This window comes from Alligator sinensis, unplaced genomic scaffold (genome assembly GCF_000455745.1).
Source record: "Alligator sinensis unplaced genomic scaffold, ASM45574v1 scaffold45_1, whole genome shotgun sequence".
NCBI lineage: Eukaryota > Metazoa > Chordata > Crocodylia > Alligatoridae > Alligator > Alligator sinensis.
In genome coordinates this window covers 1112800-1128914 of record NW_005842267.1, presented here as the reverse complement: position 1 = coordinate 1128914, position 16115 = coordinate 1112800, and the positions used below count along the sequence as shown (strand labels likewise).

Sequence of the window (16115 nt, the reverse complement as noted above, 5' to 3'; positions counted from 1 at the left end):
TTTTTCCAGATGAGTTTGTTAAATCAATTAAGGAGAGTGGCCAGAATCCTTTAAAGATAATGAAGTTTTCTTTAAAAATAGTTCCAGACCTCTGGAAGTCTGCAGATGATGTTAGATGCAAAACCCACAGGGCATTGACTGATATATTATACACCTACTTTGGTGCTCTGTGAACTTTTTTTCTTTCTTTTGGACAGTGATTTTTAACATTTATTTTCAAAACATTGTTTCTTCTCCAAAGGGCAGATCCTTGTCTGATTTAAGTTATCCTTTTCCCCTTCTTTCTGCATATCCATCACCCATTGCAGATGCAACAGATTCTCTATTTCTCTCCCTTACTCTCTACTCTGTCTGTTGCTTGTCGTTAGCTATGAAGTCTAGTCTATGATGTCTTGCAGATACTATCTGGAGGTGTTTAATATGAAACTTTTAGTCTTATATCTGCACATAAGACAATGGGCCAAATTCAGTTGTGGTAGGGGGAGGGTGTGCTCTACCTAGTGTAGGACATGTACTATATTGCTCTGTTTTGGACAGAATAGAAGCAAATGTACCCCAATCTGAAGGGTTTTAGATTTACTAGTAATTTAAGTAACTACCAGCAAAAGCTCAGGCTAAATTGTCCCCGTCCCCCACTTCCCCCTCCCAATTTAAGCTGTTCCTAGGATTTCCCAGCAAGACCTTTTAATCAAAGAGCACCCTTCCCTCTAGGATTAAGCTCTTTTTATCCTGACTGAAGTTACCCAGGTCTACTTGTTAGTTTGACTAAGCAGTAATTATGCTGCACTTCCATATAGTGAGATCAGGATGACTCACTAAACTTATTCACAGTTTCTTAGGGCATTTTTATACATGCTCCTGACTCAGTGCTGGTTGCTTTTCATTAGTGAGCTAATTAAAAGTGGCCACACATCACATGTATCAGCAGTGCAGTGCGCCTCTGTGCTGAGAAAATGGCAGCAGTGCGCTTTGAACTAAAGCTCATTGAACGTGTTTTAGTTCAAAGCGCACCGCCGCCATTTTCTCAGCACAGAGGCACACTGTGCTGCTGATACACATGACGCGCAAGGCTGCCATAGTGCGTCAGTTTACGTCCTCCAGCAGACTCAATTAATCAAGTTTGATGTGCTGGATGACGCACTGAATTTACAGCGTGTTGAAGCAGGCTCCCCTCGTGTATAAGTGCCTTTACTGATGTGTTCAACCAGCTTAGACTCCTTCGTGCTCACTAACCTAAATGCCTAGAAGACGTAAGGAGATCTAAATTAAAATAGGAATAGCCTATGTTAATTTTCAGACTTCTGTTATTTGCTTTTCTTGCTACTCTACACTGTCATGATCTCCTGTATGGTATGTGGACACTCTTAGATTCATAGAGATGCAAAATTCATAGATGTAATTGTGCAGGGGCTAAATTATGCATTGGTAAGTGAACTGTGGGGAATCTAATGTGGTTTCTCATGAGGAGGAGGGAGCTGGAGCTCAGTTGGTTCCTCTAGGCCTACTTGATCATAGCCTTATCTCTAATATGGCCCATTTTCTTATGACTAACAGCTCCTCAACAACTCTTAAGGAATTCTGATTCAAATTAGGTGAACATAGCATGCCCGTTACTTGCTAATCATCCTTCCCCAATAAAGGAGCAGACAGTGAACACCCATTCCCTTCTCATTTACACCTGTAAATGGGGGTTGGAAGCAGCTGATGTATCTTTCATTCTTCTCCTATGCTTTAAATGTTTGAAACCATATCAAAGGAACACCATTCATGTTAGAAAGCACTACCTTGTTGAATATACCTGATTTGGTGCCATGTCCACGCTCTGTGTTCATTTCATGTTTCAGGTCTGAAACAAGGTTCTGATAGATTTGGGAATAAATTAGGTGAAATTGAGTCAAATGGGAGCTACCAAGAGAGAAATATGCAAACCAGTTGGTTTTTTTGAAAGGGGGAAGAGTATTAGCTGGTGTAAATTGTAACTGACACACCAATATGATTCTTAGCAAAGTCTGGTTAGTCAGCAGAGTTGTGACAATCTGCACCAGCCCGACAGTCTGCCCCGGGGATATGTAATAATGTTTTGAAAACAAATTTTTACAGTCACTGTCCAGTTGGAGACAAGATTTTTTTTTCTAGCACACATGCTTTTTGGTGCATGCTTGGGTCTGCGCTGAGATGGCTACATTGCCTTATTTAGGAGTTGGCACCTGGCGAGTGAGAGCAAATGGGTGGCGGGAGTGCTTCATGGCATTGCTAAGAAGCATGCAGTTCACTGTTCTTCCTGTGATGTGAATAATCTTTTCTATAGCCAATAAGTGTGATGAGACATAAATGGGTTGTGGCTTCAGGTAGGGAACGAACAGCTGAACTCTGAAACAAGCAGCTGTTTTCCTGGAAGTGCATCTGGTAATAAAACAGGAAGTATAAAGATGAACAGAAAACAGGTTACAGCAACAGGCATATGTTACTAAAGAGCAGCTTTTGGAGTTCTCCATTAGTTGCCTGTGACTCATTTTAGAAAAGGAAATAAAAGAATTGCAACCAGGCAGTTTTCTGTGGGCATGCTCTTTTTGTCATACGTTTTCCCCAAGCCAGTTCTTCAGCCAGTTCTCATAGCAGCAGTTCTCATCTTTGCGTATAGTAGCTGTGTACTGGACCTTCAGAGGTGGTTGTCTTTTGACTTGCATCTTCTAATAGTTTTAGTATTGTTGCTGCAACAGCTGCAATTTGTCTGACTTCTTGAACTGAGGTGTAAAAGGGTTTGATTTATTTTTATTGTGTATTCATGTGTGTACATGCTGTACTTTGATGCTGCAGCAACCAAGGTGAGACAGGAAATATAGGGGATATCCACAAATTAACCTGGAAAAAGTTAAATTCTCAAGCTACTCGCTCTTGAAAAGTGTCTATCTTTATTTCTTTTCCATTTTTTTTTAAACTCCCCACTGCATTCACAACTAAAATAGCCTATTGTCAGGTGACAGTGGGTGATTGGCTACCTAGTTTAAAAAACATGCTAGGACTTGGAAATGCAGGTCACAGCAACCTTTTCTTCATTATTTATGCTGTCAATGTGCAGTTTTAGTCCCTACCCCTGCTTTTTAAATAAAATATCTGCTGATAAGATCTACTTGTTTAAATGCATTTAACAAATCAATGCTAATCCATTCTTGTGGCAGGTGGCACGTCGCTGGGGAATTCAGAAAAATAGGCCAGCTATGAACTATGATAAACTTAGCCGTTCACTTCGCTATTATTACGAAAAGGGAATCATGCAAAAGGTGAGCAGCTAATGCAGCATTACATTTCCCTGGAATGTTGTATGTTAAGGAACACTTGTAATTGCATTGCTTGGGCAGGTCTTTCACCCGCTTAGACAAATGCTGAGCTTTAGTATTTTATGTCCTATAAGGCTTTGTCAAGTGTACAGGGGGGGCAGTGTACACTTTTATGCTATGTTAACCTATCTGTGTAAAAGACAGTCATATTGCAGGTCATATTGGGGATCCTGGTTTTCTCTGTTTAAGAATCCCAGATTTTCTGATTACCCCCTATCCCCATCCATGTTTTTCCACGATTGAAGTGAAACACCATAGGTATCAGTTGAACACAATGTTTTACTGATATATTTACAATTTTAAAGCATATTGGAAGCCTACCAGCGCCTCAATCATTATAATAAAATCCATTCTAAATACCTGTATACTTTGGCGTTTCATCTTGTTTTTTTATCATGCAAAATCAGAGCTGCCCCTGCCCCCTTCACTCACTAGAATGCCAGCCTAGCTGCAGCTGTCCACCCTGCTGGTTTGTGGCACTGAGCAACCCTGATATGCCAGTGTCCTTCAGTCTCCATCCCCAGCCCCCCAGTGTATATGTGTGTGAGGAAGAGGGGGTATTGGCACAGGCAGTGCATTTGGGCGGGGCGGGGGCCACTGGCCACACGGGGGGGTGGGCCCCCCATAGACAAACCTGGAAGGAGTTGCTCTCCACTGCTGCCTTGCTCCCTCCAGCCCCAGGCAACCCTTTGCAGGCTGGAAATCTGCCAGCTTGCAAGGGGAAACCCTCTGTTACCTGGGTTTTTCTCTCTTAAAGGAGAAAATCCGTGTTTTCCCATAGCAGGTGGAAAATCCAGATCCCTGGTCATAGTACACAGCTTTCCCCATCTGCTGTGGGGAAAATAATACGTAGGAAAGCTTGTGGAACTTGAGATGTGAGCAGAAGAATCCATTGTGGGTAATGCTTTGTAGTCCTAAGATACTTGTCCAGTATTTAAGAGTTATCTTGGTAATTGTAAAGCAGGAAAAAAAAATCATTGATAACTGAGATATCAAGTAAACAATATTAGGATAGTTGTGATTTTATTGGAATCTGGATTTTCATTAACAAACAACAAACGTTCTGACAACCATTTAATGATGTTTAGAATCACTCATACATGACAATCCTCTCTTGTACTTTTCCTTTGGGGTTATTGTATTTTTAAGTTGCTGTGTGCATTCAGCTCAGAAGTCAGTGAAAATACCTGTTTGCAGCAGCTTAGGAATCAGGCTCTTGCTTCTGAAGAAGCAAGAGGTTGATGTTAGCAAAGATCCTAATTCATCTCTTTATATCTTGCTTCATAGTCTATTCAAAATATCTTGTGAAGATGCATGGTTTACAAGTTTAAACCTGGAATTGGCACTGTAAAATGTAGCCACATGAATGTATTCGTAAAGTATATGTGTGCATTATCACCATTCAGCTTCTGAAATTGAGCTCTCCGAAATTGGGTTGTTTTGAAATTCTCCAAGGTCCTAAGAGCCAAAGGCATTTAGGTAGCTAAAGATACAAACAGATAGGGCCCTACCGAAACACGGCAGAAGTGGGCTGTGCTGCGGCTCCTTTAATTTTGCAGGTTCCTCTGCGTGTCCCCCACCACTGATGGGTGGAAGTGGCCTGCTTGTGGCTCACTCCTGATTGGCAGTGAAAACCATGGTTTTTTTTGCCTCCCCCCTGCTGATTGGCCAAGGGACCCCAGCAGCCTCCCTGATTGTTGCTGACTGGCAGGAAGGCAAAAACAGTGCCAAGTTTAAAATCATTGTTTTCACTTCTCTGCCCATCAGGAGCGAGAGCCGCAAGCAGGCCCCTCCACCAGTCAGCAGTCAGGGGCGTGTGGAGGAACCTGCAAGATTAAAGGAGCTGCAGTGCAGGCTGCTTCCACCATGAATTTGGTGTAGGGCCCTACAAATAGCACAGAGGGGGATTTTCAGAAGCACTAAGGCATGGGCGTTGTGCTTACATAGCCCATTGGATTCCCAAATGTGCCTATATGTGTCTTCCTGCTCCTTAACACTTTTAAACATCTGGTCTTAAGACCTCCTTGCAAACTTCAGTTTCCAGTTTAATTTGTTGCAGCACCTTCCAATAATCATATACTCTGTACTTGGCAGGATTAAACCCATAAGATCCTGCAACAACGTTAACTGAGGTATGCAACCTGTACGTATTCCTGTATGTGTTGATAAGAAGTGATAGCATGTTAATTTAATAAGCAGGGATGAATTACAACCTTTTACTTGCGTCTGTTGCCCATAACTTTACTTCTGGAATATCCTGACTTCTGAGTAATTGATCTCACATTGATTTTATGTTTGTGCTAATTTTTAGCATGTAATTTCCTAGGGTTTTTCTGGCAGTTTTATTTTTCAGGGAGGGAGAGGTATTTGGCCCAGCTATACCAGCATCTGGCTTTCTTAGCAGAGTTGGGAAAGTTTCAGGTTAGACTGCTCACCTTACACCCTCTAGTGTCCTGGCCAGCGGAGCTTCTTAGCTACTGCTTTTCTCCTCTATTAATCTACCTAGTTTGCACAGGTAACAATTTCCCTTGGCAGCCAGCTAACTAACAATTGAATTGTGCACACAATTTGCCATTCAAAGGGCTTGTATAGCAAGTTGTTAGCATTGCATTTAACACATTAAAAGATAGTCTAGATTTTTTTTTTTTTTTTGCTCCAAATAAAAATGTTGCTAATTTGCCCTGGGATTAGCTTAACTAAGCAATTAAATTGAAGTAAGAAACAATGCAAGCCTTAAATTTTATCAGGGAAGTTGCAGATTTAAAGATGTATTGTGTTCTGCATGTCTTAAAACTGTTTCTTCCAAGCTAAGTCAAGGTAGCCGTCCCTAATGACAGTTACGTGGATGTCCGGTTTCACACTGCAAACTTCGTTTCGACTCTGTCGCATACACCCTCTTGCTGGAGTTAACAGGTCTTAAAAATAGCAAACCTTTTGGCAGAAACCAGTCATAGAAAATTTCAGTCTGAAAACTCAATATTTCAGAATATTGTGGGCAAGTGAAAAGAAGGAATTAAGACTGAAGCACTTCTGCTACCCTAACTGTAGCACGCATTAGTTGCATGCCATTTGGAGGTAGCAGGAACTAGAATATATTAGATGAAATTAAAAAAAGTCTTTAGAATATTTTTCATATATTTTTCATATATCCCTTTAAACACTGCACGGTAAAGTATATGGGCTCACTTTCCAAGTGAAAGATGTTAAATGTGGCTCATTATTTTCCCATTTTGATTGCAAATGAAGATCAAAGACCTCCAAGTACTTGAGAGGCTTAGGGATAAGCCCAGAGTTTTTAGGCAAGTGGTCCCTCATTCATTAAGCAGATCTATGTCTAAGGCTCTGTAGAAGCTGCCACTAGGCACATAATGACTTTCTTGTTTGATTATACACACCTTGCACTACCAGTATGTGCTACTACTTATTTAAAAAAAAATTTTGGAGCTAACTGAATATAAATCTACCTATATAAAGCCAAATTTGTATTTGTCCTATGGCAGTGTATCTTTTCTCTCTTATTTTATGCAAACTAGCATGTCATTTACTAGTTTTAGCTTGTCGCTATGTTAACAACCTGTTTGCTTTCTCCAGTAAAAGCAGTTTTATTTGCCATTAACTACAGAAAGGGAGCACAGCTGAGCAGGTTTAGAAATGGAATCCTCTCCTCCTTCCCCTACAGGAAATCAGGTTGTCCTCTGTATTGAAACATGTCGTTTGTAGACTGTTGTTGCACAGTTCCTGTTGACGTTAGTGGAACCAGGATTTCAATTATGTCTTCTGAAGCAAGTTCTTCAGAAACTTGAATTGCAAGCATCCAAATGGCTAAACCTTACATTATTCTTTTTCCCCCCTTTTAATCTTAAGGTTGCTGGAGAGAGATATGTCTACAAGTTTGTTTGTGACCCCGAAGCGCTTTTCTCCATGGCCTTTCCAGATAACCAGCGCCCCTTGCTGAAGACTGACATGGAGCGTCACATCAACGAGGAGGATACTGTACCTCTGTCCCACTTTGATGAGAGCATGGTCTACATGCAGGACGGTGGCTGCTGCAACCCCCACCCCTATAATGAAGGCTATGTGTATTAACAACAGTGACAGTGAAGGGGACATCTTCCCCTATGCTTCTCCTCTTTCACAAGACCTGGAGGAAAGCTAAATCCACTCCATTCTGTTTTTTAAATAGTACACTAAAAGGGGCTTTTCCTGTTGCATTACTCCTATGGTCTGCCATGGACAGCGCACTTTATTTGAAAGGGGAGGGTTGGAATCCAAACATTTATTCTGTGTAACAGGAGGAAAAGGGTGGGTTTGATTTTTTACTTAAGTTTGGGAAGGGAACATACAGGTTTCAAGTACAATGAAGCTATATCATGTCTGTTTTGTTTCATATCAGCATAAGATATTGTACATTTTCTCTGGGTATCCGTAGTACAGTTAATTCTTACTGTGCAAATTAACTGCTTGGATAATATCATCAGAGTAATATGCCTTGGGCATTGTCTCTTGTCTAATTGTTTTTCTGCAGTTTATAAGAAGGAACAAAACATCCATTGAATAATTCAATTTAGAAGCTCGGAGTGACTGACCCTGCACCTTCTTCAAAAAAAAAAACCAACCAAAATCAAAGATTTCTTTGCCAATCTCTTGATTTCTATTTTGTTTTTTTATTGCCTCACATAAAGCACCCATCTAATGGGATATTAGGCAAAGTATAGTGACTGAGGAGCACAGTTCCTGACTTCACATCCCATTTGTGCAGGCCTTTGGCATGGTGTGCTGGATTTGATGGCACCTTGTGTTGCAAATCCAGGCTATCCTATGCTTTAGACCTTTCAAAGTCCATTTGAGGGGAGTAATTACATGTGGTGGGTCTTTCTGATTAGTGTGTCAGCATTAAATACAGGATCCTGATCAGTGGAAAAAACATTTTGTTTCCTTCCATTTCCTTTGGTATATAAATAAGTTATTTAATCAATAGGAATTAACTGTACTAAGTCACATATCTAATTATGCTGTTTAGACACAGCAAGCACTCCTTGAGAAAAATATCCAATACACTAAATAGGTACTTTAGTAATTTTTAGACACGGTACCCATTAATATGCATTTAAACCTTTTACTGCTGTGTTATGTTGATAACATATATAAATACTAGATAATGCTAATGCTTCTGCTGCTGTCTTTTTCTGTAATATTCTCTTTGATGCTGAATTTATGATGACCATTTATAAGCAATGCTGTAACTACAGGTAGCATTTCAGGACAAAATAGATGACTTGAACCATTTATTGCTTAGAAAATAGCTTACGCCATAGCTGTGCTATAAGCAGCTTTTATGCGCATCAACAAATGAATAGTAAGCTTCAGCTTGCTAAGGGAAGCTCTGCGGAACCTTTTGTAACTTTCGGTGGAACGGAGACTTATACGAACTGTCAAAGAATACAATGAAGTCACTGTATGACGTTGTAGTGCTGGCACTGATGTTATCAATCAACTTGTTTTGGACACTAAATGTAAATGTGATCAGATATGTTTGGAAGACAATTTACATTTTGAGGTTTGCTTCTTTTTGAATCATTTTATTTTTGAGAGGGGTAATCTTGGAAAAAAAAGCCACACATTATTCTTCATGTAAAATGAAAAAAGAAAATTTAGATATTTATCAGCACCTTTTCTGAAGCTTAATATTTCCCATTTTGAAGGGGGTGGGAGTAAAAATGGGATTTGAAGTGCACAGTGAGCTGTAGAATGTGATACTTCATGGGAGAGCTTCTTTCCAATGGATGATATATCTAGGGGAGGGAGGATGAGGAACAAAGAAGCATAAAACAACAATAATTTACATTGTAATGGGTGAGATTTCAGAGACAGTCCTAGTTGGTGGCTTAATTTTCTACTTAATGTCAGTCAAGAAACCAGTTAGCTAGAAATGATTCATTATGCAATTCATTCAAAACTAAAAAGCAGTGCACACTGGAGATGGCAAGTGCAGAAAAACAATCTGGGCGTGCATCTAATTCATCAAAATCCATGAGACAGTGTGTTTGATGGGTGCATATATGCCTTAATATGTCATCTTATTTTGTCTCTAATTTATAGGTCTCTATTGCACTTAATTTTTTCAATGATCAACCCAAAATCAAAGCAAGAATTCTGAAGCTGCAGAAGTCTCATCAAGAAGGGGGGAAATTAGAATGTTGAAAATTGTTGCTTCCATTGAAATAAGGCCCAATGAAACATGCTTTGATGAAATACCTGTGATTGGTTTTGGCTCTTTAATATCAGTGTGGAGCGCCTCCTGTCTGGAGCAGGATGTGGGAATATTGGGGAGAGGACAGAAATGAGCGAACATTCATCAAATGTGTAGTATTTAAAGAAGAAAATTTATATATGCTGTATATGGTAGTGATTCACTGAACAAAACAAGCAATCAGCCCAACATTACATTCTCTCTCAGCAAAAGACGGAAAAAAGTTCTTTCATTGAACTGATTAACCCTTTTGAAAGTGTACCTAAAAGGATTATTTAAAATTCTGTTTTTATTTCACTTTTTTGTTGTTTTTTGTTTGTTTGTTTTTTTCAGGTAGATTAATAAACCTGGCAGCTGATTTCTGCGAGAATGTTGTGTATTGGATTCCTAATCATTTTAATTGGAGAAATGCTTATTCCAACTTGGTCTAAGGTTCTCCTTTTGGAAGAAAGGAATTGAAGGTTCTGCTTGCAGTGGTTAGCACTGCTTGCAGTGGTTAGTGGTTGCTTCTAATAGGTTAAAGCAAGTGAATAGGCTATTAGTGTGCATGCACATACATGTGTATACACAAATATACTCATGAGGTGTGACAGAGTATTAAGGCTGCCAAAGCAAGTCTAGTTGAGAGAGACAGAACGTGGAAATAAGAGAACGTGCTGGTTATGTCTGCATCTTGGTGATAGCACCTGTAACTCTTGCAACAAAAAAAACAAACAAAAAAACCCAGCTGGTATAAACTCCACTGAATCTGAATGGCAGGTTTTTTTTCACCTATTTCATACAAATTTAAGTGGATGCATGAAGGGGAAGACAGTGGAGACCCAGGATCTCTGCCTCTATTTAGTAGACATTTTATAAGGTTTAGAGTTCATTATCAACCCAGAGCAATGGTAGAGTAGTAGTGTGGCTCAGGAGAAGATCAGGGAGGCAGTTATGACTGTATTATATTTTCCCTCATTCTCTATTTATTCCAGAAAGGAAGAAGCCTTCTTCTGTGTCAGTAGATAATTGTCCCTGCTTCTTCAGCTGAGCTATGCAGGTAGGTGCAGGGGTGGGGGGAATCCAGTAAAGTCCTGGCATATTCCCTGATCATCTATGCCTACTCACAATAGTAAGGAAACACTACTTATTCCTAAACATCCAGGACAGAGATTGGCACCAATTGCTGGTGAAGTCCTCTGTGACTTTCTCTCCCTGTCACCTTCCTCCCCCCCCAGGCAATAAGTCTCTGCCTCACAGAACAGCCAGCTCTGTGCTTACCCCTCTGTTGATTCCCAACCCCTCTGCAGCAAGGGCCAGTGCAGATGCAACAGAGCTGCACGCTCTATGGGCAGCATCCATTCCATCTGCCCCCTGCCAGATCAGGCCGAATCAGACCTGCGGGCCTTAGGCTGCCAAGCCCTGCTCTAGGACAAGCTGCAGTCCTGCCCTTAATGGAGAGTGCATTTTCATTATCACACAGCTGTGTAGAACCTGATCTTTGCCCAAACAAAATGACTCGCACTTTGACTTGAGTAGCATAAGGAATTGAGAGAATTGGACAGAAATTAGTCTAAAGTATTAAGTAGATAAGTGCATATTGTGGCAGCAAGAACAAGTTGAGGCACAAGAAATAACTTCACAAGGTTGTCCTGTTGGTGACACCTACTTGCTGCTTTCCAAAGTTTCTCCTCTGGCTGGAAAAATTCCCTGAGGAGTAGATTCAACTGTTTAGCCCCTTAATGCCTGACTGCAGTGGGCTAATATCCATCCTGAAAGAACAGCTCATTAAAAGCTATCTTCTGTTTGTTTTGCTTTCAATAAAAGATGAATTGTTGCAAGGAAGAAGCAGCAAGTCTTACTAGTGGCTGTACTCTTTACTGCCATGAAGTATGTTTAGGTTGGTTTTTGACTGCCTAGCCTACGAATACCCTGTAAGCACATGTGTTTAAAGTCATGCCTACTACTCATACTGTAAATGCCAAGTACTTTCCCAAACTTTCCTACCTCAAAAGGGTAATGTGAAGCCTCAATTCATTGTAGCACTTTAAAAATAGGTATGGCTAAAAGTAATTCCACTCTTAAGTACTATCGAATGCTCCCACTACCAGGTGATATAAGTTGCTAAAAAGTATTATCTTCTCTTACCCCATGACCCTAGCACTTTTCATTTCTGTACTATACCCCATCTGTTGCTATAGAAGCAATTTGTTTCATAACAGGCCTGAAAATTCCTGTTCCTTCTTGAGTCCTTGTTCTTCTGTGACAAGGTATTTAGAACTTGCAGATTCATTGGGATCTGACATGGCTGCGCTGTAAGCACTTCTACTATGGCCTCAAACTTGGGACCTCTGGGCTGTCAACCACATGCCTTATCTCCTGCACCACCCCAGACCAAAAAATTCCTGAAAAGACCCTGAATGGCATGTTCCCAGAAAGCTAGTCAGATGACAATGTTGGTGTCATCCAAAGAAGGTGTGTAAGAGTTCCAGGTGGAGAGTGTCCACCTCGCCTGTCTTGTGTCCATCTATCATATTCAACACTACATACATACATATCCAAAAACATTACATACATAAAAACACCCATCACATCATTATGCAAACTCATACCTTAAGGCTGCTGCAGACAGTGTCCGGAGACATTTGGAAATACACCCACACTGTCAATGGTGTTGGCTGTATAGAGCTTACTGTGTTTCTGCTGCTAAAAGAAAGGCAACCTGTGAAGTTCATGGAGACAGGGATGGTGCTGGGGTAGTTTTGGATATGGTTAGCTTTGGTCTCTACCTATTTGATTTTCTCTGTCTGTTCCATATGTTCTGCCTTTTGTAAGTTAGGATCTGAACTGCCCTCCCCAGAGTTGGAACAATGTGGCAGGACAGCTACAGCCACAGATAATTCAAAGTCTTCTCTATGTTTGTATCCAAATGGCTATACGTTGTTTCAACGTAAATGTTCTTTCTGTACCTCTGCCCCAAATATCAGCTTGTGTGGTAATCAGTTTAGATGTAGTAAATGTGCCTAATAAGCAATCTACTGTATGTGTTATACCACCAGAAGTCTTACTTAGTATAAAGTCCTAGAAGTACTGAAAGGAGGTGATTTCTGTCATTAATTTTTCTATTTTCCTGACTGATATGGCTTGGCTGGTCTATTAAAATCTTGTTGAAGGCAGTTCTTCATTCACCCATGACTTTTCAGTGAGTTCTATGTTCATTTGTCAGTGCTGTGGCACTTATGGAACCTCAAGCATTGGAATGTAAGTGCTTTGAGCATATTGCAATGAGCTCTAATATAGTTTTTTTTTAATGTCAAATCCATGCATTCAAGATGGCATATGTCCAGTCAGGGAAAGCACTAGGTGTTGCTCTCCCGGGTTAGGAACAGGCAAGTGGATTCTACCTTTTATTCTGGGATCTTACAGATGCATAAACTAAGAACCTGTCAGGAACAGATAACACTCCTCCCACCCCCCACTTCCTCCACATATGGGGGGCAATTTGAGTTAGTTGCCATTCAAACTGCATGTGTTCTGATTTGAGTTGCCCCAAAGCTGCCCACAGTCTTAGGGGAGCTCCTTTCCTTCAGAGATTGCAGCATTTATTTAGCCAAGCCACACGTTGATATGAGGGCCACAACTCCCAGCTGCAAGGTGGTGGATTAGGACCAGGAAATTTATGCAGAAAAGCACAGGGAATGTGGGACATGACAATATATGCTCCTTTGCCTTGTTCAACCATACAGGGAGTGATCAGGTAGCAACCACCTGGCCTGTACAAATCAGGCATCCAGAATTTGCTAACATAAAAGATGTGTTGAGAGAAGGCAAGAAATGTGAACAAGTGTTTTATTGATGGTAAGTGGAAGGTGGAAGCAGCAGCTGGGTGGGTGGTCAGTGCAGCAACTGGAGGAGAGAATCTTTAAGCAAAATGAAAGGAAACAAGTGCTGGAGAGGTTTTAGGATTATTGGCAAGTAATTAGGCCCTCAGAAAATAACTGTGGTCTAAAGGGAACCAGTAAACATGGAGACAGCTGCAGTTCCTCAGAAGCAAAAATCACAAAAGATGGTGAAATACAGAAAGGCATAATAACATTAGATGAGAACAACCAGAGTTAAAACATGAAAGACATTAGGAGACCTAGAAGATTGCAGTGTTTTAGATAAGGAAGCAAGGGACTAAGATAAATACTGAGGCAGTAAACTGAGATAAGAGCAGGAGGGAGGAGGTAATTAGCAGCAGTGCACTTTGTGGTCAGTGGGCCCAGATATACTGTGCTGAATGGAGTTTTGCAAGGGGATGAATTTGGCCCATCAAGTTTAGCCCCAAGGACAGGAATATTAGACTGACTTTGGAGTGATTGTTGATAATTTAGTAAAACCATCTGTACAGTGTTTGGTAGCTGTTAAAAGAGCAAACAAGATCTTGGAATATACACAAAGAGTTCTGGGCTATAAATACAGAGAGTTTATTGTCACAGCATATAAAAAAAAATACAGAGACAATGGGCCAGATGCTGAGCTGCTGTAAAACAGCTTATATCTGCTGAGGTCGATGGAGGCAAGTGGATTTACAATCTTCCAGGATCTAGCCTGGGTTTTGTAAGATGACACATTGTTCTGATCATGGGACTCTGCAGCAGTTATTTAGCTGCCAGGAAGGCTATCCTGAACCATGGGCAGACCTAGAATTTTGAAAGGGGGGGTGCAGATAGAGTGGTGCATCATCACATACAAGACAACACACATTTTTCTTCAGTTAAAAATCAGCTAGAAACTTTGCTAATGTACTAGGGGGATGGGGCTGTATTATTCAGTTTAAAATTGAAGCAAAAACAAATAAAACTTCATTAGGTGAGTTAAAAACAATCTGCAGGGCTGTGAAATAGAAGCTTCATTTCCAGGAGCATCTAACAGACAGCAGAATTGCACACCTTGATTGGTGGAACATCAAGACCATTCAAAAGAAGAGAGGGTCGTTAACACCCATTGAGTGATGAGTTTAGAATGAATTGTGTAGATTATAATGAGTCATGAAGTCTATAAGTCTATTGACTCCCTCAGCATTGCCTGACTCAAAATCCTGCTGCCACTGCCAGGAAGAGGATTTTAAATTTTGGGTGGAGCAGGGATCAAAGGGGGAAGATACAAATGCTCCAGTGGACCCCTCCTGCCCCCTACCGCAATCTGTCCCTGTCCTGAATGACAAGGTTTGAGGGACTAAATTAGATAAAGCATATCTCAGTAATTAAATTTGGGTAATATTCAGAAATAATTCAAGATTTAAATAAGAACCTTTATTTTTGCATGGATCAAGCAGGCTAGATATCCTTTGCTCTCCATCCATGACAAGCTTTCAGTGGTGGATCCCACAGTGAGGATCCCAAGATAAAGAATTGGCCTGGGAAGTAGCTGTGGTAGAATCAAAACACCTGCAATCTAAAGCCATCCAGCATAGTAATGAGTCTGTCTCTTGTACTTATTTGCCTCCCAGTTGTGAGCAGAGCTGTAATAAGCCAGCTGGGTGCCTGGATTAGCTGCCATGCATAAAGGCAGCGACAATTTCCAATTTAAAACAAATCCCCAATAATTAGATTCTATACATGAAAATTGTGCGTGCCACTGCCACTGTGTGATCCATGGCTTGGGCCAGGGATGGTCTCAGCCACTATACTTAGTCAATGGCAGCAGCAGAAGGGCAGGTGGCCAAGGCAGGGGGAGGAAGGGGGAGATGGCTCTGGAGGGGCCAGGCACGCAGGACGGCTTTTGTGAATCCTGTTCTCAGCCACCTCCCCCTGGCCACCTGACCCATTTCCTCATGTCTCCCACCAGTTGTCCCCACTGTGCCTGGCCCCTCCAGAGCTGCACCCCTGGCTACTTGCCCCCCAGCCACCTCCCTCCTGCCACCACTTACCCAGTATGGTGGCTCTGAGTCCATCTCTGATCTGGGGCATGGAGTACATGGTGGCCCTGGCCATGGTGCCAGCCCCAGCCAAGCAGAAGTGGCAGCAGCTCTAACCCTGGCCCCTCAGCTAGGTTGGGGCTGGAGCCAGAGCTGGAGCAGCTCCCCAGCAGCTGTGCAGTCTCCCCTGCCCCCTTCTGGGGCTGCACACCATAGTCTCCCCTGCATGCCCCCACTCACACCACAGTCTCCCCAATGCTAGGCAGCCCCTCCCCAACCTCATAACTCATTTCTGGCCCAGCCAGGTGCCAGCAGCAGCTCTATCTCCGGTACTCAAATTGAAGAAGGTTTGCTTCCCTGCCCCCATGTTGAATGTGGTATCAAAGTAAGAAGCTAAGTGGTTAGGGGCCTAGAGTCAAATGGAGACATAATAGGACACCAAGCTTTTCAGTACCTAACTTTTAGGTGCCTACCCACCTACAAGAATTCACAATGTCTAGGGTTGTCTATTTTCTGTGTAACACATGGGAGGGAGAATTAGGTGCCTAAGAATAGGATTTACAAAAACTAGCACCCTGAGCAAGGAGCAACTTATGTTGGCCAGCCAACCAGAGAAGACAGAGGACAAGAGTGGATCTTGAATCTT

At 41.5% G+C, this 16115-nt stretch overlaps 1 protein-coding gene across 9 annotated transcripts in view; it reads left to right on the top strand.

Moving 5' to 3' along the window:
- ETV1 (ETS variant 1) overlaps positions 1-7949 on the top strand; it is a 75965-nt gene extending 68016 nt beyond the window's left edge. For all 9 annotated transcript variants that reach the window (XM_006027784.3, XM_006027786.3, XM_006027779.3 and 6 more), the window contains 2 exons: positions 3180-3281; positions 7203-7949. In XM_006027784.3, the coding sequence (XP_006027846.1) occupies positions 3180-3281; positions 7203-7424 (324 nt within the window). In that variant the 3' untranslated portion in view covers positions 7425-7949. The remainder of the gene's footprint in view (positions 1-3179; positions 3282-7202) is intronic.
- The last annotated feature ends 8166 nt before the right edge of the window (positions 7950-16115 follow it).